At 37.5% G+C, this 27,077-nt stretch overlaps 1 protein-coding gene across 2 annotated transcripts in view; it reads right to left on the bottom strand.

Moving 5' to 3' along the window:
- The window catches only part of GKAP1 (G kinase anchoring protein 1), an 80,306-nt gene that overhangs the window by 16,240 nt on the left and 36,989 nt on the right, over positions 1–27,077 (bottom strand). Inside the window, exon 8 of one of the 2 annotated variants that reach the window (XM_030809498.1) lies at positions 15,475–15,627. The exons of the other annotated variant lie outside the window; for it this stretch is intronic. Within the exon in view, the coding sequence (XP_030665358.1) occupies positions 15,475–15,627 (153 nt within the window). The remainder of the gene's footprint in view (positions 1–15,474; positions 15,628–27,077) is intronic. 2 annotated transcript variants of the gene reach the window in all.

Here is a 27,077-nt window from a genome sequence, read left to right as displayed (position 1 = left end):
ATTCAAAAATTCAAAAAATGACTAAAAATACAAAATAAATAAAAAATACAAAAACTAAAATAAATAGCTTTTTGCTATACTAGCAATTAACAGGTAGAAGACATAATAGAAAAATAATTTCCTCACAACAGCAAGAAAAACTAACCAGAACAATAAAACTAAGAAGTGATCAGGACCAACACTAAGAAATTTATAAAATCTTGAAAATGACACAGAACAAAGTATGGTTTGTAAATAGGAAGGCTACAGGTTACTTTGTAAGTTCAATAACACTTCAATAGAAATCCCAATAGTATGTTGTTCTTCGGAACTTAAAAAGATAATAAGACTTCATCTGGAGAATTCAGGATGGAAGCAAACAAAAAGTTAATTTGATGAAGAATTATATAAGGCAAAATAAATAAAATCATGGAACCTAGGTTGATAGAACAACATACCAGAAAAGAAATCCAGAAAGAGACTTCAGATACAAGAATTTATTGTAATGTAAGGATGATACTTTTAAAAAGTGAGAAAATGCTGAATTACAGAATAATGGTAGGTTATAGGACAAATGGCTAACTGGGAAAAATCAGGTTAAATCCCTGTCATCTTGCACCATATACCAAAATAAACAAATTTAGTGTAAAAAAAAAATCACCCCAAAGTCATACTTTTGATGAGAATATAAATGGTTCTATTTATCTAAGGAGTAATGTGGCAACATCAATGTAGTACTCTACAAATACTCACTGAGCATCTAACTTCTAGGAGCTGGGTACACCATGGTGAACAGAACTGAAAAGATTCTGTGTTTCTTTTCTAGATTAGTAAAGCTCTCAACTGGTGACACTTAAATTGAACTTTGTGTGATGGGTAGGAGCTGGCTAAGTAAAAAGGGGAAGTGAGAGCTTTCCAGGTAGAAAGAACAGTATGTTTAAAGGCCTTGCAGGAAGGACGGGCCTGGAGAATTTGAAGAAAAAAATAAGCCAGTATGGTAAGATAGTGAGGGGGAAGATGGTACAAGATGACTTTGGAAAAGCCAGTAGAGACCTGATCCTGGAGGGCCTTGTAAGCCGTAAGCCGTAAGAACAGTCTGCACATTATTCTGAGTAAAATAGAAAGCAGTGAAGGATTTTGAACAGGACTGCTAGGTTAGATTTGACCGTGTGAGACCTATGTTTATAAAGGATCCCTTTTCATGCTGTGTGGAAATGAAACAGAGTGAGGTAAGACAGGTAGAAAGATCCTTTAATTACTACTCTAACCCCAGGTCAAATAAGACTATGCTTTGGATTAGGGTGAAAGCAGTATAAATAGAGAGAAGTATATTTGAGAAATAATCTGGAGGTAGCAGTTGATGAAAGGTTGAAAGAATGTGGCAGGTGAGGAAGATGAACACTACAATCTAAGTTTCTAGTTTAAGCAATGAGGTGAGTAGGTCAAAATTAGAAATATACTACTATTAAGTTCTGGAACCTCACCTCTAGGAATTTATCTCCAATAGATAAATGAGGTGGGGAAGTATCTATGAAAAGAGTTCATTGTAGATTTGTCACAACAAAAAACTGGACATCAATTTAAATGCCAAACAATAGGATACAGGTTAAATATATAGCAAATTCAAAAACTAAAAACTAAGTCACTAAAAATGGTGATATAGAGCTATAAAATAATATTTGCATGATTCCAAAGTTGTAATGTGTGCAAAGAAAAAATTCTGGAAGAACATACACCAAAACTTTAACTGTCGTGAACAAGGGATTATCAAAGATTTTACTTTATTGTTTAAAATCTCCTTTTATCAAAATTATTTTATACTGAGTAAATAATCATGGAATAATACTGTTTTACTTTTGAATAAAAATAAACCATATAAGTACTTTTAGAAATCTTGATGAATATGATTATCATCTTTGAATAAGAAGCCCTTTTGACATTGACATCAAAAAAAGAGGAAAAATGGAAAAGATTGATAGATGTGATTTGATGAAAGATCTCAAAAAAAAAAAACCACTGTAACAAAATAAAAAGGTAAAGGAAAAACAAAATAAATTGCAACCAATATGACAGACATATGACCAACAAATATGAAAAAAAGTACAATCTCACTAGTAAGTAAATCCAGGTTTTATCAAACTGGTACTTTTTTTTTTTTTTTTTTGAGACGAAGTCTCGATCTTACCTCCCAGGCTAGAGTACAGTGGTGTGATCTCAGCTCACTGCAACCTCCGTCTCTTGGGTTCAAGCGATTCTCCTGCCTCAGTCTCCCAAGTAGCTGGGATTACAGGCACCTGCCACCACTCCTGGCTAATTTTTGTATTTTTACTAGAGACAGGGTTTCACCATGTTGGCCAGGCTGGTCTTGAACTCCTGATCTCAGGTGATCCACCTGCCTCGGCCTCCCAAAGTGCTGGGATTACAGGCGTGACCCACCGCACCCAGCCTAACTGGTACATTAAAAAAAATTTTTTTTCTTAGTGTAATTGGAGGCAATTTACCTATAAACTGAATTCTTTCATGTATAAGAATTAATGTCCCAGGCACAGTGGCTCATGCCTGTAATCTCAGCACTTTGGGAGGCCAAGGTGAGCAGATCACCAGAGGTTGGGAGTTTGAGACCAGCCTGGCCAACATGGTGATCCTCTACTAAAAATACAAAAATTAGCTGAGTGTGGTGGCACATGCCTGTAATCCCAGACACTCGAGAGGCTGAGGCACAAGGATGGCTTGAACCTGGAGGACGAAGGTTGCAGTGAGCTGAGATTGCGCCACTGCACTCCACCCTGGGCGACACAGTGAGACTCCATCTCAAAAAAAAAAAAAAAAAAAAAAAAAAAAAAAAAAAAAAAAGAAGAAAACAAAAAGAATTAATGTCCTGAATGCTCACCATTTGTATTTAACTGAAAAAGTGGTCCATCTAACAGTTTCTACATTAATGAGGGAGAAAGAATATATCCATAGTAAGACCACACCAAATTATCAGTACTGTAGTAGTTTTCTCTAGGTGAATGAGATTAGGGTCATTTTTCTCTCACCACATCTGAAAACTGGGGATGATAATGATACCCACCAACTTCATAGTTAGTTGTTAATAATCAAATGAGATCATGCATTTCACACAGTGCCTGGCATATACATAACAAACCTTCAAATACTTATTTTTGCCATTATCATTTCTTCATTTTACTTATCAGTAGTTCCTAAAATTTCTACAAGAGATACTACTTTTTAAAACAAAGTCATATTGTTTTAATGTATACTCATTTTCAATGAAGTCCTACATTTCAATAAATACCTTTTTTTTTTTTTTTGAGACGGAGTCTCGCTCTGTCGCCCAGGCTGGAGTGCAGTGGCACAATCTCAGCTCACTGCAAGCTCCGCCTCCTGGGTTCACGCCATTCTCCTGCCTCAGCCTCCCGAGTAGCTGGGACTACAGCCGCCCGCCACCACGCCTGGCTAATTTTTTGTATTTTTAGTAGAGATGGGGTTTCACCGTTTTAGCCAGGATGGTCTCAATCTCCTGACCTCGTGATCCGCCCACCTCGGCCTCCCAAAGTGCTGGGATTACAGGCGTGAGCCACTGCGCCCGGCGTAGTATCTTTTAAAAAGTATCTTCTAAGTAGAAAGTATTATACTAAAATGAGGATGAAAAGATGTACAAGATAAAGTCTATGCTGACAAGGGATCTGTAATCTATTAAAAATGACAGGGAAAATGTGCAGTGTGAAATGTGCCATAAGAAAAACAAAATGCTATGGGGTATAGAAAAAGGAAAATTATATCCAGGTTTTCTGTGTCTCAGGTTTGGGGTTCGGCTGGGGCAGTGAGAGAGAGCTTCTGGGAGGAGATGGCATGTGAAATGAATGAAATGAAGCTTGAATAAAGCTGGGACACACCCAGCATTCTGTGACAGGAGTGGTCTGCTCCAGCTAGAATAAAAATTGGAAGAGTACAAACAGCTAAAGTTAATTAAGTTAAGGATATCCTGTATAACAATGTTTTCAAACTTATTTGACAGTGACCTATGATAGGAATGTTTTATACAGACACACAGACACATGCACACATAGAAACAAATTTCACAAAATATAAATAGGTGTCACATACTCTGACATTTTCTCCTGTCCCATTTTTTTGGTAGCAATCTACAAAACTGATTTTAGGACCTATTGAATGGATTGGGAAACTCAGTTTGAAAAGCACAGACTAAGGACTTTAGGTGTCAGGTCAAGGACACTGTACTCAATTCAACAGACACTGAAGTTTAAGGGCACAGCATGGCATGATGGAAGTAATGACTTATAAAAAGGCATTAGTTAGCAGGGTGTAACACATTATACGGCATTAAAGGCAAGAAACAGAAAGATTGGTTAGATTACTGAAACAATGCCAGTAAGAGATAATGAGAGCCTAAATTAGAGAAATGTTGGTAAGAATGGAAACAAAGATCTGAAAAATGTTTCAAAGATTTAAAACTCTAAAAATCTTGAAAAACAGAAAAGTGAAAAATAAAAGTGTAGAATCTGGATATCTAGATAAAATGAGGAAACCAAAAACTGAAATGACAGAAGTCAAGCCAAATGCTTGGTATGGAGAGGAAGATGATGATCCTGGGTTTGAACACAGTGAGACTAAGGTATCCATCAAACAACAGGATGGAATATGCCACAAGGGTCATTAATAAAACAGAGCCCCGAAGGCCACAAGAGGGGACAGGATCAGGGATGACTGATCTACCTAGCGCTGGTGCAGTTATGGAGAAATTAGTAATCTCACATCCTGCTGCTAGAAGACAGTATGTTGAATGCACCAAGAGCAACACAGAGGCTTATATCCTTTGATTCAATTACTATCTTAAAAAATCTATTCCAAGGAAATGATCCACCAAAAAATTAAATGTATGATCAGTGAGTATCAAGCCATCAATTCTAAACAATGTTCAATAATAGGGCAAATACCAAGCAACTTACAGCATGTTGATTTGGCAGGATATAACACCTGGTTTACAAAAGGGGTTAGAAAACTAGATTCATTATTGTTGTAATTATTTTAAAATACCTATGCATCTAGGCATTTTCCTAGAAAAACACTATTCAAAAATGAAACTAGGCTGGACACGGTGGCTCATGCCTATAATCTCATCAATTTGGGAGGCTGAGGCAGGCAGATCACTTGAGGTCAGAAGTTCGAGACCAGCCTGGCCAACATGGCAAAACCCTGTCTCTACTAAATAAATAAATAAATAATAAATTAGCTGGGCATGGTGGTGCATGCCAGTAATCCCAGTTACTTGGGAGGCTGAGGCAGGAGCATTACTTGAACCCAGGAGGTGAAGGTTGTAGTAAGCCAAGATAGCGCTACAGAACTCCAGCCAGGTGACAGACTCCATCTCCAAAAAAAAAAAAAAAAAAAAAAAAAACTGAAAGACAGACTTAGGGTTGATTTACTTTTCACCTTTAAAAATGCCTAATATATTAATGTATGCACAGTTAAAAAGGATTTTAACCTTGGAAAGCAGAAGAGCTTTCTCTCCCTGAGAAAGGAGCACACTGGGTAGAGGAAAGAAGAATATACAGAAAGAGAAGTGGAGAATTCTTTAAATGGCATGAATCCTCTTTTCTCTCCTTTACACTTAATGAAAGCTATGAAAAACTTTTAATTTATGAAAAATTTCACATATGCAAAAGAATTTTATGTATGACACATTAGATAAAAAGAAAAATAAACCAAAAAGCAGATTAAGAATTTGAATATTACCAATACCTTGGCAGCCCCCATATGCCTCTCCCCAATCATACCCCTTTTCCCTCCTCTCCTGAGGATATCCATGATTACAGATTTTGTTTGTCATTCTTTTCCTTTGTTAAAGTATTTTACTACATGTGTATGAAGCCCTGAATAATGTATTAAATTTCTATTTTTAATTTTTATTTATTTTTTTGAGACAGGGTCTTGCTTCAATGCCCAGGCTGGAAGGCAGTGGCATGATCACAGCTCTATGCAGCCTTGACTTCTCAGGTTCAATCAATCCTCCCACCTCAGCCTTCTGAGTAGCTGAAACTACTGGTGCATGTCAACACACCTGGATAATTTTTTTTTGGTAGAGACAGGGTTATTTAAAAAAAATTTATATGAATGTCATCAAATTATTATTTGGTGACTTGTGTTTTTCATTAAATGCTATGCTCTTGATATGTTGCTATGTATAACTACAACTTATTCACTTCTCCTATTTGTTTGCTACTACAAACAACTGAGTTTTGAACATTTTTTTTGGACATGTCTTCAGGGTTTAATCTAGGAGTAGAATTTCTAGAACATAAGGTCATGCCCATTATCTTCAACTTTAAAAGTGAATGCCAAATTGTTTTCCAAAATGGTTAGACCAATTTACATTCCCACTAGTGGTATGTTAATGCTGTTCTATATCCTTCCTAATAATTAGTAGTCTTTATCTTCCTTTGGTTTTTTCCTAGGCACTGCAGTGAAATTAATATTACTGTAATAAACTTTGCTTTCTGCTCCAAAACCTTCAAAAATTCTTTAATGTCTGCTGACTAAAGTATAAACCAGACTTTAAATTCGCCACAATCTTTTCCAACTTAACTTACCAAATTTATATTACATTCCTCTATGAACTTTCTATTTTAATTAAACTGGTTTATACTTCATTACCTCCATACTTTTACTCAAGGCATCCCAGTTTCTTCTTCTTCATCTCTGCATGTTCAAATTCTATTGTCTTTATAGAATGGCTGAATGGATTAAAAAATAAGACCCAATGATCTGTTGCCTACAAGAAACACATTTCACCTATGAAGACATACATAGACTGAAAATAAAGGGATGAAAAGAGATATTCCATGCCAAGGGAAACCAAAAAAGAGCAGGAGTAGCTATATTAATATCAGACAAAATAGATTTCAAGACAAGAACTATAAGAAACAAAGAAGGTCACTATATAATGATAAAGGAGTCAGTTCAGCAAGAAGATATAACAATTTTAAATACATATGCACCCAAAACTGGAGCACCCAGATATATAAAGCAAATATTATTAGAGCTAAAGAGAGAGATGGGCCCCAATACAGTAATAGCTGGTGACTTCAACACTCCACTTTCAGCATTGGACAGATCTTCTAGTAAGAAAATCAACAAAGAAACAATGGACTTAATCTGCACTATAAACCAAATGGACCTAATAGATACTGACAGAAATTTTCATCCGACAGCTGCAGAATACACATTCTTTTCTTCAGCGCACAGATCATTCTCAAGGACCCTATGTTAGGTCACAAAACAAGTCCTAAAACATTAACAAAATTGAAATAACATCAAGCATCTTTTCTGACCACAATGAAATAAAGCTACAAATCAAGGACAAAAGGAATTTTAGAAACTATACAAATACATGGAAATTAAACAATATCCTCCTGAATGATCAGTGGGTCAATGAAGAAATTAAGAAGGAAACTGAAAAATTTCTTGAAACAAATGATAATGGAAATAACACACCAAAAGCTATGGAATACAATAAATGCAGTACTAAGAGGGAAATTTATAGTTATAAGTGCCTACATCAAAAAAGAAGAAAAACTTCAAATAAACAACCTAACAATTAATGTTAAAGAACTAGAAAAGCAAGAGCAAACCAAACACAAAATTAGAAGAAAAGAAATAATAAACATCAGAGCAGAAATAAATGAAACTAAAATGAAGAAAGCAATACAAAAGAAGTAAATGAAATTGAAGAAGGAATCCAAAAGTTGATTTTTTGAAAAATTAAACTTGAAAAAAAAACAAAAAATTAAAAAATTAAAACAAAAAACATCAAAAAAAAGAAAAACTAAAATTGACAAACCTTTAACCACATCAAGAAAAAGAGAAGATCCAAATAAAACAGAGATTAAAAAAGAGACATTACAACTAATACTACAGAAATTCAAAGGATCATTAGTGGCTACTATGAGCAACTATATGCCAATAAATTGGAAAATCTAGAGAAAATGGACAAATTCCTAGACACCCACAACCTACCAAGATTGAACCATGAAGAAATCCAAAATCGAACAAACCAATAATAAGATTGAAGCCATAATGAAAAGTCTTCCAGTAAAGAAAAGCCCAGGATCCAATGGCTTCACTGCTGAATTCTACCAAACACTTAAGGAATTAATACCAATCCTACTCAAACTATTCTGACAAAAGAGGAGGAGGGAATATTTCCAAACTCCTTCTATGAGGCCAGTATTACCCTGATACCAAAACCAGACAGAAACATCAAAAAAAGAAAACTAGGGACCAATATCTCTGATGAATATTGATGCAAAAAATCCTGAAAAAATACTGAATTCAACAACACATTAAAAAGATCATTCATTATGACCAAGTGGGATTTATCCCAGGAATGCAAGGCTGGTTCAGCATATGCAAATCAATCAATGTGATATATCATATCAACAAAATGAAGGACAAAAACCACATGATCATTTCAATTGATGCTGAAAAAGCACTTGATAAAATTCAACATCCCTTCATGATAAAAACCTTCAAAAAACTGGGTATAGAAGGAATATACCTCAACATAATAAAAGCCATACACAATAAACCCACAGAAAGTAATATACTGGATGGGGAAAAACTGAAAGCCTTTCCTCTAAGATCTGGAACAAGACAAGGATGCCCACTTTCACCCTGTTATTCAACGTAGTACTGGAAGTCCTAGCTAGAGCAATTAGACAACAGAAAGAAATAAAGGGCATCTAAATTGGAAAGGAAGAAGTCAAATTATCCTTGTCTGCAGATAGTATCACTTTATATTTGGAAAAACCTAAAGGCTCCACAAAAAAACTATTAGAACTGACAAATTCAGTAAAGTTGCAGGATACAAAATCAACCTTGAAAAATCAGTAGCATTTCTACAGGCCAACAGAGAACAATCTGAAAAAAAAAATCAACAAAAGTAATCCCATTTACTCCCATTTACAATAGCCATAAATAAAAATAAATACCTAGGAATTAACCAAACAAGATCTCCATAATGAAAACTATAAAACACTGATGAACAAAACTGAAGAAGAGATGACAAAATGGAAAGATATTCCATGTTCATGGGTTAGAAGAATCAATATTGTTAAAATGTCGATACCACCCAAAGCAATCTGCAGATTCAATGCAATCCCTATCAAAATACCAATGACATTCTTCACAGAAATAGAAAAAACAATCCTAAAATATATATGAAACCACAAAAGACACACTAGCCAAAGATATCTTAAGCAAAAAGAAGAAAACTGAAGGAATCATGTTACCTGACTTCAAATTACACTACAGAGCTATAGTAACCAAATAACAAGGTACTGGCATAAACACACACACACAGACCAGTGGAACAGAACAGAGAACCCAGAAACAAATCCACACACCTACAGTGAACTCACTTTTGGCAAAGGTGTCAAGAATATACACTGAGGAAAAGACAGTCTCTTCAATAAATGGCGCTGGGAAAACTGGATATCCATATGCAGAAGAATGAAACTAGACACCTATTTCTTGCCATATACAAAAATCAAATAAAACTGGAGCTACTACATGATCCAACAATCCTGCTGGGTATATACCCAAAAGAAAGGAAATCAGTATACTGAAGAGCTATCTGCACTCCCATGTTTATCACAGCACTGTTTATAACAGCCAAGATTTGGAAGCAACCTAAGTGTACATCAACAGATGAATGAATAAAGAAAATGTGGTATTTGTACACGATGGAGTACTCTTCATCCATAAAAAAAGATCTTGTTATTTGCAACAACATGGGTGGAACTGGAGGTCATATGTTAAGTGAAATAAGCCAGACACAGAAAGGCAAACATCACATGTTCTCACTTATTTATGAGATCTAAAATTCAAAACAACTGAACTAGTGGAGTTACAAAGTAGAAGGGTGGTTACTAGAGGCTGGGAAAGGCAGTGAGGGAGTGGGCAGGTGGTTGGGATAGTTAATTGGTACAAAAAAATTAGAAAGAATGAATAAGACCTAGTATTTGATAGCACAACAGGGTGACTATTAGTCAATAATTTAACTGTACATTTAAAAATAACTAAAATAGTATCATTGGATTGTTTGTAACACAAAGGATAAATGCTTACAAGATGTGATTATGTAAGCATTGCATGCCTGTATCAAAACATCTCTTGGAACCCATAAATATATATACCTACTATGTAGCCACAAAAATTAAAATTTTTTTTAAAAAAGCAAAGAAAACCCAAATTCTACTCTAAGTTCCTAATTCAAATGCTATTTTCTCCTCACAAAGCCATCTCTGATCCCCTTTCCTGTGAATTACTATAGCATTTTAACAGTGTATCTTTTCTGAGGCTCACCATTTTTTGCTTGTACAAAAATAATTATCTATTAAGTGCATACTGTGGAAAACATGTTCTGCTAAACATTTTAAATCATAATCTTTAACTTTCCTAATAGTGTAAGAAAGGCAGGTAATTTCATCCCAATGTAATAATCGATAAAACTGATTTCAAAGTCTGTTCTCTTTCCACTGTGTCACACTATCACTTCGGTTTAAATCATACTGCTACTTAATTATTTAAACTTGTTAATATAAAGTTATATACCTAACTTTGTTCTATAAAAGCCTTGAGGAACCTAAGTATGTGCTGAAATATACAAATATCATTCCTTCTATCCAAAAATGATCTCAGGTGGCTTTAAAAAAGAAGATACTACAAAGGGGAAAATCATAATGAAAAAGGAAAATCATAATCAATGAAAAAGGAAGAAGTGAATATGCTAACCGTAAATGTTAATTAACACTGTTGCTTGGTGATACGGTTTGGCTCTGTCCCCACCCAAATCTCATCTTGAATTGTAATAATCCCCAAGTGTCAAGGTGAAACTAGGTGGAGGGGGCAGTTTCCCCCATACTGCTCTCCGGTTAGTGAGTGTGTTCTCACAAGATCTGATGGTTTCCTAAGGGGCTTCCACTCTGCTCAGCACTCATTCTGTCTTCTGCCACCCTGTGAAGAGGTGCCTTCCACCATGATTGTAAGCCTCTTGAGGCCTCCCTAGCCATGCAGAACTGTGAGTCAAACCTCTTTTCTTTATAAATTACCCAATCTCAGGTATTTCTTCATAGCAGTGTGTGAACGGACTAATACAGTAAATTGGTACCACAGAGAGTCAGGGGCTGCTATAAAGATACCTGAAAATGTGGATATGACTTTGGAACTGGGTAACAGGCAGAGGCTGGAACACTTTGGAGGTTTCAGAAGACAAGAAAATGTGGGAAAATCTGGAACTTCCTAGAGACTTGTTGAATGACAATGAAGTCCAGGCTGAGATGGTCTCAGATGGAGATGAGGAACTTGTTGGGAACTGGTAAAGGTCATTCTTGCTATGCTTTAGCAAAGAAACTGGTGGCTTTTTGCCCCTGCCCTAGAGATCTGTGGAATTTTGAGCTTCAGAGAGGTGATTTAGGGTTATCTGGTGAAAGAAATTTCTAAGCAACAAAGCATTCAAGAGGTGACAGAGCATAAAAGTTCAGAAAATTTGCAGCCTGACAATGCAATAGAAAAGAAAAACCCATTTTCTGAGTAGAAATTCAAGTCTACCGCACAAGTGAGGAGGAGCCAAATGCTAATCACCAAGACAATGGGGAAAATGTCTCCAAGGCATGTTCAGAGACCTTCACAGAAGCCCCTCCCATCACAGGCCTGGAAGCCTAGGAGGGAAAATTGGTTTTCTGGGCTGGGTCCAGGGCCCCTCCGCTGTGTGCAGCCTACGGACTTGGTGCCCTGTGTCCCAGCTGCTCCAGCCATGGCTAAATGGGGCCAAGGTACAGCTCAGACTTTTGCTTCAGAGGGTGCAAGCCCCAAGCCTTGGCAGCTTCTACATGATGTTGGTCCTGTGGGTGCACAGAAGAGAAGAACTGAGATTTGGGAACCTCTGCCTAGATTTCAGAGGATGTATGGAAACTCCTGGATGTCCAGGTAGAGAGGTGTGCTACAGGGGCAGAACCCTCATGGAGAACCTCTGCTAGGGCAGTGTGGAAGGGAAATGTGGGGTCAAGAGCCCCCACAGAGTCCCTACTGGGGTACTGCCTAGCAGAGCTATGAGAAGGGACCACTGTCCTCCAGCTCCCAGAATGGTAGATCCACCCACGGTTTGCACCGGAAAAGCTGCAGACACTCAACACCAGCCGTGAAAGCAGCCAGTAAGTGGAGGCTGTACCCTGAAAAGCCACAGGGGCAGAGCTGCCCAACACCGTGGGAGCCCATCTCTTACATCAGCAAGACGTGGATGCGATATGTGGAGTCAAAGGAGATCATTTCGGAACTTTAAGGTTTAATGACTGCCCTTTTGGATTTCAGACTTGCATGGGGCCTGTAGCCCTTCTGTTTTGGCCAATTTCTCCCATTTGGAATGGGCGTATTTACCCAATGCCTGTACTCCCATTGTATCTAGGAAGTAACTAACTTGCTTTTGACTTTATAGGCTCAGAGGCAGAAGGGACTTGCCTTATCTCAGATGAAACTTTGGACTTGGACTTTTGGGTTAATCGTGGAATGAGTTAAGACTTCGGAAGACTGTTGGGAAGGCATGATTGTGTTTTGAAATGTGAGGACATGAGACTTGGGAGGGGCCAAGGGCAGAATGATATGGTTGGGCTGTGTCCCCACCTGAATGTCATCTTGAATTGTAATTCCCATGAGTCCAGGGTGGGACCAGGTGGGGATAACTGAATTATGGGGGTGGCTTCCCCCATACTGGTCTTGTGATAGTGAGTGAATACTCATGAGACCTAATGGTCTTTAAGGGGCTTCCCCCTTCACTCGGCACTCATTCTCTCTCCTGCCACCCTGTGAAGAGGTGCTTTCTACCATGATTGTAAGTTTCCTGAGGCCTCCCCAGCCAAGTGGAACTGTGAGTCAATTAAGCCTCTTTCCTTGATAAATTATCCAGTCTTGGGTATTTCTTCATAGCAGCATGAGAATGGACTAATACGCCTGGATTGTACATAAAATTTGGAAGTCGAGAAAAGATAAGAAAACATTAAATTTAATTCAATGCCAGAAAGAACCTCACGAGTACGTCAGGGTAGGCAAGGATTCCCCACTACTGAGTCGAAAATAGATTTTCCATAAGAAATAGTGTTATTTATAAACAAATCTTATTGCTGCATTAGAGTAAAAAGTTCTTAAAGCTTCTTCTGTATACCATATAACACACATATTAATAGATAGTGTTAATTTGCTGTAAGACTGAATTTACCAGTCTTTGTAGTAAACAAAGAGATAACATCCATTGAAGAGAGGAAAAGATGGAAACAGATGGGAACCAGATTCTTCGAATTTGGAATGGCTATCATAGGAATCTGTCAAATTTAGAAAGAGATCAATCAAAGGACTGTTAAGTAGAACTGAGACTATGGCAAAAGTTACATAGTACTGATTTTCAGATGAGAACATTAGCAGTGTTTTTAAAAATACTTTTTAAACACCTGGTGGCTGGAGAATTAAAACAGGCAAGGTAGACAATATTGTGAGAGCCAATGCTACAAACTGGCAAGAAAGGAATCACAGAAAATTAAGGAAGTAAGGGTAAAGTGTTCATGGGGACATTAGTGAAATTACTACAAGTTTCAAGCTAGGAGAATTGACGGATTGGAGGTCAATATAGGGTAAAGAACAGGTTCATAGTTAAGACGAAGTAAGAGACTAGTGGTTTTGGTGATAAAAATAAATGCAGACATAGAGCTCTGAGAGGTAACACACTTTCTCTGTATGATGGAATTTAAGATGTGGCAGTGAGGATCTTGGAGTAGGTCTCACCTCTTCCTGGTCCCATATATCCAGGACTGGGGTATGAGGAGAGAAAGCATCCTTTTCTCCCTCAGATAATATATTTTGGGTAACACTGGTTTGTAGCAGAGGCTGGCAAACTTTTTCTGTAAAGGGCCCAACAACAAACATCTTAGACTTTGTGGGTTTTATAAAGTCTCTGTCACATATTCTTTTTTTTTTTTTTTTTTGAGACGGAGTCTTGCTCTGTCATCCAGGCTAGAGTGCAGTGGTGTGATCTTGGCTCACTGTAATCTCCACCTCCTGGGTTCAAATGATTCTCCTCCTCAGCCTTCCGGGTAGCTGGGACTACAGGCGCCCTCCACAACGCTCGGTTATTTTTGTTTTTATTTTTAGTGGAGACAGGGTTTCACCATGTTGGCCAAGCTGGTCTCGAACTCCTGACCTCAAATGATTCGCCAGCCTCAGTCTCCCAAAAGTGCTGGGATTACAGGCGTGAGCCACAGCACCCAGCCATATTCTCTTTCTTTTTTAATTTTTAAAATTATTTATTTAATTTTAAACACAGTCTTGCTCTGTCACCCAGACTGGAGTGCAGTTGCACAATCTTGGCTCACTGCAACCCCACCTCCTGGGTTCAAGCAATTCTCGTGTCTCGGCCTACCAAGTAGCTGAGATTATAGGCATGTGCCACCATGCTTGGTTAATTTTTGTATTTTTAGTAGAGATGAGGTTTTGCCATGTTGGCCAGGTTGGTCTTGAACTCCTGGCCTCAAGTTATCTGCCTGTTTCAGCCTCCCAAGTTCCTGGGATTACAGGCGTGAGCCACCGTGCCAGGCTCTTTTTTCTTTTTAAGTAGTATTTTGAAAATATGAATGCCATTCTTAGCTTACAGTCCTTATAACAACAGACCACTGACCAGATTTGATTCATGGGCTATAGCTTGCGCTGTTGTATAGGATAAAATTCTAACTTCTTAGTTTCACAGAAAAGACATTTATGACATAAATCTAATCTATTTCTCCAGTCATGTCATCCCACACTTGCTTAACTGCAAACTTCTTAGTTGCAGAATTTTTCAGTTTCCTAAACATTTGGTCTAGGGTCTTTTATATTTCAGGACGTCTGTTCTTTCAGTTCCCTTAGACCCAAAGTCTTTCTCTATTTCTCAGCTTTTACAGTTCCTCACTATTCATACTCCATCCCAAATGTCACTTTTTATATACCCATCACAATTCACCCAAGCAGTGATCAATTACCTTTGCTATTCAAAACCTCTTTTTTATTGTTCATATCTCCCTTAAAGTCTTCATTTGTGCTGAATGATGATCCTTTTACAGGTCTACCTCTCCATATCCCCACAACTCTGAGTGTCTAAGGGAAGAAAGGTCTTATCCATCTTCGTGTTTCCACTCCCTCATACGAGTGCTTAACAGTACATAGCTTATGGCACATGCGCAGCAAATAGTCATTAATGAATGAACTAGTCATACAGTATGAGTATACTTCATACTTTTTAATATAAATATGTTTGCATGATAATTACTAAGATCATATCCTAAACTACTACTTTATACAATCATAATTTGATTCTATTGCTTACTTGTTTAAAAAATAAAAATTACATTTCAATTTCACTGTGATTTTAAGAGAATTTTCTACTTTACATGCCTGGTTGTGTTCATGAGCTGTACAATTATCTGTTCCATTATATTCTGTAAGCTGTTCTCTTCGTTTTTCTCTAGTAAGAATTTTATGAACATCATCTTCCAGTCTATTGAAGAATCCTCCATCATGTGATAAAGTCTGAGAAGAACTCAATTCCTGTCAAAAATGAATTATGATTTACTATCATTCAACATGCACTGATATGCATTTAATACACCTAGTCAACCACAAGAAGGGAAATGCATTTAGTACACCTAGTCAACCACTAGAAGGATAAAAAAAGAAAGAAAAATGACGGCTAAGAGACAATCAATGACTTGATCCTTCTCCATCTCCAGAAGATAAAACAGTAGAGACGCATTTGGAAATTTCCTTTCGTACTTCATATTTTTTGGACTTAGATATTGCTTTTTAAATTTCTGTTATTTATATACTGAACAACTCACCCATTTAGTGTGTACAAGACACTGGTTTTTTAATATATTCAGAGTTGTACAACCATCACCCCAATCAACTATATAACAATTCCATCACCCCAAAAAGAAACTGTACATTAGCAGTCACTCCCCATTTCCTCCTAATACCTGCCACCCGCCCCAGGCAACACTAATCTATTTACTGTCTCTACAGATTTGCCTATTATGGACATTTTGTATATATGGAATAATCCAATATGTGAACTTCTGACTGGCTTCTCTGACTTAGCAAAATATTTTCAAGATTCATCCATATATGGCTTGTATCAGCACTTCATTCCTTTTTATTGCCAAATATCCCATTCTACATTTTATTTCTCCATTTGTTGGTTGATAGACATTTGGGTTGTTGCTACTTTTTGGCTATTATGAATTATGCTGCTATAATATTCATGCACAACATTTTGTGTGGACATATTTTCAATTCTCTTGGATATATACCTAAGAGTAGAACTGCTGGTGACTCTGTGTTTAACCTTTTGAGGTATCGCTAGATAATTTTCCAAAGCAGCCCATCATTTTACAATCCCATCAGCAGTCAAGTGGGTTGCAATTTCTCCACATTCTCATCAACACTTGTTGTTATCTGCCTTTTTCATGATAGCCACTGGGTGTGAAGTGCTCTCTCATTGCGGTTTTCAGTTGCATTTCCCTGACAGCGAATGGTGCTGAACATCCCTTTTGTGTGCTTATTGAAGATTTGTATATCTTTTTGGAGAAACGTCTTCTCAGATCCTTTGCCCATTTTTTAACTGGATTACTTGTTTTTTTGAGTTGTAACAGTTCTTTATATATTCTAAATGTCTGTATCTTATTGAATATGATTTACAAACATTTACTACCATTTCGTGGGTTGTCTTGGGATATTCTTGATGGTATCCTTTGTATCACTGAAGTTTTTAAATTTGATGAAGTCCAATTTTATCCAAGAAACCATTGCTTAACTCAAAAATTTACTCCTATATTTTCTTCTAAAAGTTTTATAGATTTAGCTCATGTGTTTAGTTCTGTGATCCATTTTGAGTTAATTTTTGTACACGGTGTGAAGAAAGGGTCGAAATTCACTCTTCTGCATGATGATATCCAGCATCGTGTGTTGAGATTATTCTTTTGCCCTTTTAACTGTGTTGGGACTCTTGTTCAAAATCAATAGTTTGTTTCTGAACTCTTAATCCTATTCTATCAATCTGTAAATGTTATTCTTATGCCATTACCAGACTGCCTTGATTATTATAGTTTTATGTTGCTCAATCTTTTACACTGCTTTTTTTTTTTTTTTTGAGACGGAGTTTCACTCCTGTTGCCCAGGCTGGAGTGCGATGGCATGATCTCGGCTCACTGCAACCTCTACCTCCCAGGCCAGGTTCAAGCAATTCTCCCACCTCAGCCTCCTGAGTAGCTGGGATTAAAGGCATGTGCCACCACGCGCGGGTAATTTTGTATTTTTAGTAGAGACGGGGTTTCACCACGTTGGCCAGGCTCGTCTCAAACTCCTGACCTCAGGTGATCTGTCTGCCTCAGCCTCCCAAAGTGCTGGGATTACAGGCATGAGCCACTGCGCCCACGTTACATTGCATTTTGAAATAATTTTTATATAAATTCCACACGCCAATAGAAGATTTTTAAAAGATAAGATTTTTATCACTGTCTATCCAATTATATATTAGAAATTTTACATTCTCCAAGAAAAGGAGCATTTCCTCTTCAACATCCTGTTACGAAGACAGAGACTGAAGAAAATATTCCTCTTACTCATTGGTTTCACCTATGTCCCACATTCTTTTTTTTTTTTTTTTGAGACAGTCTCACTCTCACCCAGGCTGGAGTGCAGTGGCCCGATCTTGGCTCACTACAACCCTCACCCCTTAGGTTCAAGTGATTCTTGTGCCTCAGCCTCCCAAGTAGCTGGGATTACAGGCACATGCCACCACTTTTTTTTTTTATTTTTTATTTTTTTTTATTTTAGTAGAGATGGGGTTTCACCATGTTGGCCAGCAGGTCTCAAACTCCTGACCTCAGGTGATCCACCCGCCTCAGCCTCCCAAAGTGCTAGGATTACAGGTGTGAGCCACCATGCCTGTCCCCACATTCTTGAACTACAGCTATTCACAATTGTATTTGTGGGCAAATGACCCCAAGGTTCAATAATTGTTCATACTTTTCACTTCACATTATCTTAGAAAGTAAAGTGTTTGAAAAAACATTTATTTGTATACCAGTGCTTATTATATGAATGACATTAAAAATGATTGTATAGCACTTTATATCTTGCAAAGCACTTAAACAAACATTACCTTATTTGAATTTCATAAACATCATGAGAAGTTGATAGAGCAAGTTATTATTTCCTCACCAAGTAATTATGGCCTTAAGAATGCATGTGCGATTGCTAAGGGATACAGGCATAACTCTAAAATTACTGCTTCATAAAATAGTTCCAGTATAATCTTGTAAGATTTTATTTTACAGCAATAAATACAGAAATGCTAAAAACACTGCTGAGCTTCTCTGGAAGGAATAACATACTGCTAGCAACTAATCAGCCTCTGGATTTCATATCACTAGAGATTATAATTCTAGCCAATGTCCCTGTTTGTTGATAGTTGCTCCCATTACCATCACATCATGCCTATCACAAAGGGCATTCTGTCCCTTAAGTATTTTTGAGTGAGGCACAAAGTTTCTTTTTGATCTAGAGATGGGATTTTTTTCAAAAGATATATTGATAACAAACTACAGGGGGGAGAAAAGCAAAAATAAATCAACTACTACATCCCATACACCAGAAAAAAAGATTAAAATATGGCAAATGTAAGAACATAAAATATTTAACATAATAAGTCTAGTCAATTCAATTTCAGTTTAATTCAAATTCTGCACACCTATTTGGTACCAAGCATACAATGAATAAGACAGTGTGGTGCTTATGTAAGTATAGACATACAGATCAATGGAACAGAATTGGGAATCTAGGTATGAGCTTTCATATTTATGATCAAATTTACTTTTTAAAAAGGTGTCAAGGTATTTTATTAAGGATATAAGAGTATTGTGCTGGGAGAAGTGTCTATGCATATGCCAAAAGGTAAATTTGGACTTTCTTCACAATTCACAAAAATTAACTCAAAATATGGATCACAGACTCTTAAAGGAAGAACTAAAACCATAAAGCCTCTAGAATAAATCATCATGACTTGTGTTAGGCAAAGACTTATTTAATGAACACCAAAGGTACAACCCATAAAGTCACAAACTGGACTTGATAACAATTTAAAACTTTTGTGCTTCAAAAGACACAAAAAACCAAAAAGACATCCCCAAAATATGTACATCTATTATGTATCAATAAAAAATTAAAAAGAAAAGGCAAGGCACAGCCTGGAAGAAAGTATTTGCAAATCATGTATCTGATAGAGGACTTGTTTCCAGACATATAAAGAAATCAAACAAATCAATAAGAAAACACACAAAAATGAGCAAAAAATTTGAATAGATATTTCAAAAGAAGATACAAGAATGGCTGATAAGCATACAAAAAGATGTCTGAAATCACCAGTTATTAGAAACATGCAAATTAAAACTACAACGAAATACATTACATACCCACTAGAATGGCTATAATCAAAACAAGAGATAATATCAAGTGTTGACAGGGATGCATAGGAGCTAGAACTCTCATATATTACTGGTGGGAGTGAAAAATGGTAGTCATTTTGAAAAACAATTTGACAGACTCTTTAAAAGTTAGACATAAATTCACCATACAACCCAGGAATTTCACTCCTAAGTAACCACCTAAGAGAAATTAAAACATATCCACACAAAGACATACGTCAAATGTTCATAGCAAGCCTATAACCTGGTGAATAAACAACATTTATACAATGAAATACTATTTAGTGATACAGCTGAATTAACTACTGCCACATGCTACAACATGGATATACCTCAAAAACATGATAAGTGAAACAAGCCAAACACAAAGACTACACATTCTATGAGTCCATTATACGTTACAAGAAACTGCAAATCTCTAGAGACAGAAAGTAGATCAGTGGTTGCCAGGGGCTGAAGGTGGGAGTAGGGATTGACTACAAATGGCTATGAGGGAATTTTCTGAGACTATGGAAATGTTCCAAAACTAGACTATGTTTATGGCTGCACAACTATGAGTGAATTATATACTTGCAATGGCTGAATTTCATAGTATTTAAATTATAACTCAATACAGCTGTTTAAAAAAAAAACACACACTTGATCCCACACCATTCTACTTAAAAACTAGAATATTACCTACAGACCTTATGGCCCATCTATATACTCTTCCCTTAGTCTCATCTTTGTGCCTCAACAAGGTAACCATTACCTCAACTTAGTGTTGATCATTTCCATGTTTTTGTTGTTTTATAGATGCATCACTAAATAATAAAATTTCATTTTGTTTGGTTTCTTAACTTTTTATTATGAAAATTTTCACCCATATACTCTACATTTAGATTTAAGGATTTTCTATATTTAGCCCTCCTTTTGGGCCTAGGTATTTTATAATAAAGTGCAGTTATTATGATAGTTCATCTCGAAATTCTTTCACATGCAGCTATAAGAAATTGTCCAATTTAACCATATTATCATTATCATACCTAACAAAAATCATATTTGTTAACATCACCTTATTCCTACATTATTATTATTATTATTATTATTAATTTTGTAGACAGTTTTGCTCTAGGCACGTGCCATCACACCCGGCTAATTTTTCTATTTTTAGTAGAGATGGGGTTTCACCACATTGGCCAGGCTGGTCTCCAACCTCCTGGCCTCAAGTGATCCACCCGCCTCGGCCTCCCAAAGTGCTGGGATTACAGGCATGAGCCACTGTGCCCGATCTATACCTACTTTACATTTAAATTTCAATTGTATAAAAATGTTTTTTATTGCTAATCTAATAAAAGCCTGCACAAATTGCATTTGGTATCTCTTAAATCTTCCTCAATCTAGAGACCCCCGTCCACAACCAAACTTTTCTTCTCCGTAACAGTTTCCTGTTGAAGAGACCAGGTCAGTTGTCCTACAAAGTTATCTATCTTCTAGATTTGCCTGATTGTTTCCTTTAGGTATCACTTAACTTGCACTTCTAACCCCTACATCTCCTGTAAAATGGAAGTCAGATCTTAAGGCTTGATTTACATATAGATTAAACATTTTTAGCAGGAATACTTAGTTCTGCTGAATTTTAAGTTTTCTAAAATTGGTATCACTCTGATGCATTCCTCTGAGACTGGTTCTTCACTCAACATTCTCTTTTGGATTCATCCATGTTGTTACCTGGACTTAAATATTCATTTGCTTTCACTACTACATAATTTTTTATATATGTGTGATTATACTAAAATTTATCCATTCTACTGAAGATAAACATTTGAATTTTTTCAGGTTTGTTTCCTGAGTAACATGGAGGTCATGATGCTGGGCCATTGCACATATAAACATTTTTTTACATGGCTCCTAGGAAACACATGCAATCTTCTCTAAGGCATGTGTACCTACAAGTGGACTGCTAAGTCATAATTTGTATCGGAGGTGAACAAACTACAGCCCGAAACGCTGCCTCTTTTTCGCAAATGAAGTTTTATTGGAACACAGCCACGCATGCTCATTGATTTAAGTATTGTCTATAGCTGTTTTTATACTAAGTAGCGGCAGAACTGAGTAATTGTGGCAGAGACTGAATGTACCTCAAAGCCTAAAATATTTGCTACCTGGTCCTTTACAGAAAAAAAATTGCTGACTCCTGGGTTATAACGAATATTTGACTTCATATGAACACCAAAATCATGCGAAATATTTGTACTAATTTGCATTCCCACCAATATAAACTGACCCAAAACTCAATTGATCTATAACCTCTGAATCTTGTTATCTGCAAACTTCATAATTTTTGCCTGCCTGGTGGGTGGAAAAAAGCCAGTATCTCAGTGTGATCATAACTGCATTTCTCGGATTAGCAGCAAAACTGAATATTTTGTATGTTTTTGCTATTCATATTTCCTATTTTGTGAAATGCATAATGTCACTTGCCTATTTTTTATATTTTTATGAGACAGTAACCATTTGATTGGAGTTCTTTATCTGAATACTAATGCTTTGTCAGTTCTGTTTTGAAAATAGATTTTTCCCATTTGTGCCTTGTCTTTTTATATCCATTCTGGTATGTTGTGGAAAATAAGTTATTCATTTTGAGTGACATCTACTTTATCAACCTTTTGTTTTATGGTTAGTGGTTTTGTTAAGTTTTCCCCTAACCCTGTGCTACAAATGTATTTTACTGTATTTTATAGTTCTAAAAGTTGTAAAATTTGCCTTTCATATATGCATTTAATTTATATAAAATGGATTTTAATGTGTGATAGAAGGCAGAGATCCAATCTGGTTTTTTCTAATATGGCTAAAAAAGAGTCCCTTGCTTTTTCATATATAAGACATTACGATGTTACAATATTTAACAGAGTGTGGTAACAGCACAGGAATAAACTGACCAGTGGAACAAAATAGCTCAAAAACTAACACATGCATATATGGAATACTGATAAACAACAGAGTGACATTATACATGGTTCTTATTTAGCAGTTCTTAGCTACTTTTTGGCCATTGCTTTTCCATATTAATTTGTTGAGTTCTTTTTTTTTTCTTTTTGAGACGGAGTCTCGCTCTGTTGCCCAGGCTGGAGTGCAGTAGTGTGATCTTGGCTCACTGCAAGCTCCGCCCTCCGGGTTCACGCCATTCTCCTGACTCAGCCTCCCAAGTAGCTGGGATTACAGGCGCCCGCCACCATGCCCAGGTAATTTTTAAAATATTTTTAGTAGAGAAGGGGTTTCACCATGTTAGCCAGGATGGTCTCGATCTCCTGACCTTGTGATCCGCCCACCTTGGCCTCCCAAAGTGCTGGGATTACAGGCATGAGCCACTGCGCCCAGCCAACTTGAGTTCTTAAAACTCCAGGATTTTCACTGGAACTGCAAAGACTCTATAGATCAATTTGGGAAAAACTGTCACTTTCATTATAATAGTTTCATATTTCCAAGGGCTCCAAGTCACCTCCTCAAGGACTAGCCTCTCAGCTTTACAGTTTTAAGATACCTTAATATACAGTAACACACAAACTTCAAAATGGTCCATCTATATGTGCTATTTCTCTTTTACCACTCTTGTGTGCTTTTAACTTATTTCAAGAGGAAATCTAAATAACGATGTTCTGGCCAGGTGTGATAGCTCACACCTATAATCCCAACTGTGGAAAGCAGGAGAGTTGCTTAAGTCTAGGAGTTCAAGATCAGCCTGGGCAACATAGCAAGACCCCATCTCTACAAAAAGTAGAAAATATTAGCTGGGCATGGTGGTGTGCACCTGTAGTTCTAGCTACTCAGGAGGATGAGGCAGGAGGATCACTTGAGCTCAGGAGACTGAGGCTGCAGTGAGCTGTGATCACACCACTGCACTCCAGCCTGAGTGACACAGCAAGACCCTGTCTCAAAAGAAAATGGTATTCTTCCAGTCAGAATGGCTATTATTAAAAGTCAAAACATAACAGATGTTGATGAGGTTGTCGAGAAAAAGCTATTACACTTTTGGTGGGAGTGTAAATTAGTTCAACCATTGTGGAAGACAGTGTAGAGATTTTCCTCAAAGACCTAGAGGCAGAAATATGATTCAACCCAGCAATCCCATTAGTGGGTATATATCCAAAGGAATATAAATCATTCTATTATAAAGATACATGCATGCATATGTTCACTGCAGCACTATTCACAATAGCAAAGACATGGAATCAACCAAATGCCCATCAATGATAGACTGGATAAAGAAAATGTGGTACATATATGCCATGGACTACTGTGCAACCATGCACATGGATGGAGCTGGAAGCCATTATTCTCAGAAACTAATGCAGGAACAGAAAACCAAATACTATGTGTTCTCACTTGTAAGTGGGAACTGAATGGATGAGAACATATAGACACAGGAGGGTGGGGACCAACACACACTGGGGCCTGTGGAAGGGAAGGGGGTGGGGGAAGGGAGAGCATCAGGAAACACAGCTAATGGACGCTGGGCTTAATACTTAGGTGATGGGATGATCTGTGCAGCAAACTGCCATGGCACACATTTACCTATGTAACAAACCTGCAGATCTTGCACATATACCCCTGAACTTAAAATAAAAGTTGGAAATTAAAAAAAAAAGAAAACGGTGTTCTTCAATGAGCTATTACATTAAGTATACATTATATACAAATACTTTTTCTCACCCCTAAGATGAACCTGATGGACTCAAATATTGAACTTGACTTGAAATAATTCAGCATTATTAAACTCTTACTATGCAAATAATACTATGCTCTGCATGGGCTACCCTCATGGAATTCACAATCTACTGAGAAAGACAACTAATACATGAAATAGTAATAGACACAATAATTAAGCACTCTTCTGTAAATCAGGGATGGCAAGAACATGTAAAGTATTCACCAACTTCTTCCTCTTTTATAAATTGCAATATAATTAACTGATAATTGTACTTTTTCTTGCTGAGCAACGACAGTCTCAGAATTCTTAATGCAAAGCTCCATAAAAGCCCTAATGATATATACTTCAACTGGCAGACAAAATGAAACCTACTATGTGCCTGTTATAAATATCATTAAAATGTACAGGGGAGGCAGACCAAAAAAGTCTAGGGAAGGTTTTGGTGAGAAGGCAGAATATTTATTCATCAACAAAATTCATTTACATTACCTACTATATGCCAGAAATGAGGACTACTGGGGACAAAGTTAACAAAAATAGGCAATAAGGAAAAAGACTCCCTATTCGATAAAATGTGCAAGGATCGCTCGCTAACCAAATGCAGAAGATTGAAACTGGACCCCTACCTATCACCATATACAAAAATTAACTCAAGATGGATTTAAGACTTAAATGTAAGACCTAAAACTACAAGAATCCTAGAATAAAACCTAGGAAATACCAATGGGGACGCTGGCCTTGGGAAAGAGTTTATGACCAACTCCTCAAAAGCAATTGCAGGTCGGGCACGGTGGCTCACGCCTGTAGTCCCAGCACTTTGGGAGGTCAAGGTAGGTGGATCACTTGACCCCGGAGTTCAAGACCAGCCTGGACAACATGGCGAAACCCTGTCTCTACCAAAAATACAAAAAACTAGCTGGGAGTGGTGGCATGTGCCTGTAGTCCCAGCTACTCAGGAGGCTGTGGTGGGAGGATTGCTTGAGCCTGGGAGGCAGAGATTGCAGTAAGCTGAGACCGTGCCATTGCACTCCAGCCCGGGTGGGTGACAGAGCAAGACCCTGTCTCAAAAAAAAAAAAAAAAAAAAAAAAAAGCCAATTGTAACAAAAACAAAAACTGACAAACGGGACCTAGTTAAACTAAAAAGCTTCGGCACAGCAAAAGAAACTATCAACAGAGTAAACAGAAAACCTTTTTTTTTTTGAGACAGAGGCTGGCTCTGTTGCCACGTTGGAGTGCAGCGGCGCGATCTCGACTCACTGCAACCTCCACCTCCCGGGTTCAGGCGATTCTCCTGCCTCAGCTCCCGAGTAGCTGGGACTACAAGTGCACGTCACCACACCCAGATAATTTTTGTATTTTTAGTAGAGACGGGATTTCACCATGTTGGCCAGGATGGTCTCGATCTCTTGACCTCGTGATCCACCCACCTCAGCTTCCCAAACTGCTGGGATTACAGGGGTGACCCACCACGCCCGGCCCCTTCTTTTTTTTTTTTTTTTTTTTAAGAGATGGAGTCTCACTCTGTCGCCCATGCTAGAGTGCAGTGGTGCTATCATAGCTCATCCTGGAATTCCTGAGCTCAAACGATCTTCCTGCCTCAGCATCCAGAGTAGCTGGGACTACAGGTGTGCACCACTGAGCCTGACTAATTTTGTTTACAAAACTTTTTAGAGATGGGATCACACTATGTTGCCGAGGCTGGTCTGGATCTCCTGGCCTCAAGCATTCCTCTCACCTCAGCCTCTGGAGTAGCTGGCATTACAGGCGCCAGCCACCATGCCTGGCTCTGGGCTCATCTTGTATATTCCCTGTCATCGCCCTAGACACAGCCGTTTCTCCAAGGAGTCCTGGTTCCTTTTATTGGAGAATGGTTTTAGAACCAGTAATCAATTTAACATCATAAAAATAACCTCACATTCTATGACCCCTGATGTGATATGATAGGAAATATATCATGCCATCTAGGAAATATTCTTGCCTCCCTCAACTCCTCAAGAAAACAACTTGATGGATGACAGAGCCTTGGCAGATGTTAAAAAGGAAAAAAAAATTTTTTTTTGAAAGAAAACAACTTGAGTCAGGCACAGTGGCTCACTCCTGAAATCCCAACACTATGGGAGGCCAAGGCCAGTAGATCACTTAAGGCCAGGAGTTTGAGACCAGCCTGAGCAACCCAGTGAAACCCCGTCTCTAATAAAAATAAAAAATTAACTGGGCATGGTGGTGGGCACCTGTAATCCCAGCTACTCGGGAAGCTGAGGCACAAGAATTGCTTGAACCCAGGAGGCAGAGGTTGCAGTGAGCCAAGATCGCACCACTGCACTCCAGCCAGGAGGACACAGAGAGACTCTGTCTCAAAAAAAAAAAAAAAAAGAGAGAGAAAAGGAAAAAAAAAAAAAAAGAAATGAATCTATCAAACCTCAAAAGCTAATTAACGGTTTATAAGAAATTATGCAAAGCTATAACCCCGAGATCCCCAAGTAATCATGTGACCTCCCCTGAAGTGAAGGAACAGATAGCAGCTGAGAGTAGGGAGTGAAATGGAGAGTCCTAAAGCTGTCTAAATGCCTGGATCCAGTCAACTATGAGGTCGACTCTCCCCCTATTCTTCCATGATGTGGTTATATGAACCAAATAACTGTCTCTGTTTTGTTTATGCTGGATTGAGTTGGGCTTCTGCTGCTTACAACCAAAGAGAGATAACAAATGTAACACATACAAACAAGGAAAGGCTTAGTAACAAGAATGAGCTCAACACACTGAGAAGAATAGAAAACAGGTTGAATCTTTAGGTAAAACCAGATTCTAGGTGAGATTTATTTAA

Source organism: Nomascus leucogenys, chromosome 1a, assembly GCF_006542625.1.
Source record: "Nomascus leucogenys isolate Asia chromosome 1a, Asia_NLE_v1, whole genome shotgun sequence".
NCBI classification, from domain to species: domain Eukaryota; kingdom Metazoa; phylum Chordata; class Mammalia; order Primates; family Hylobatidae; genus Nomascus; species Nomascus leucogenys.
Note: the sequence above shows the minus strand (reverse complement) of the source record. Positions and strands in the feature narration are given on the sequence as shown.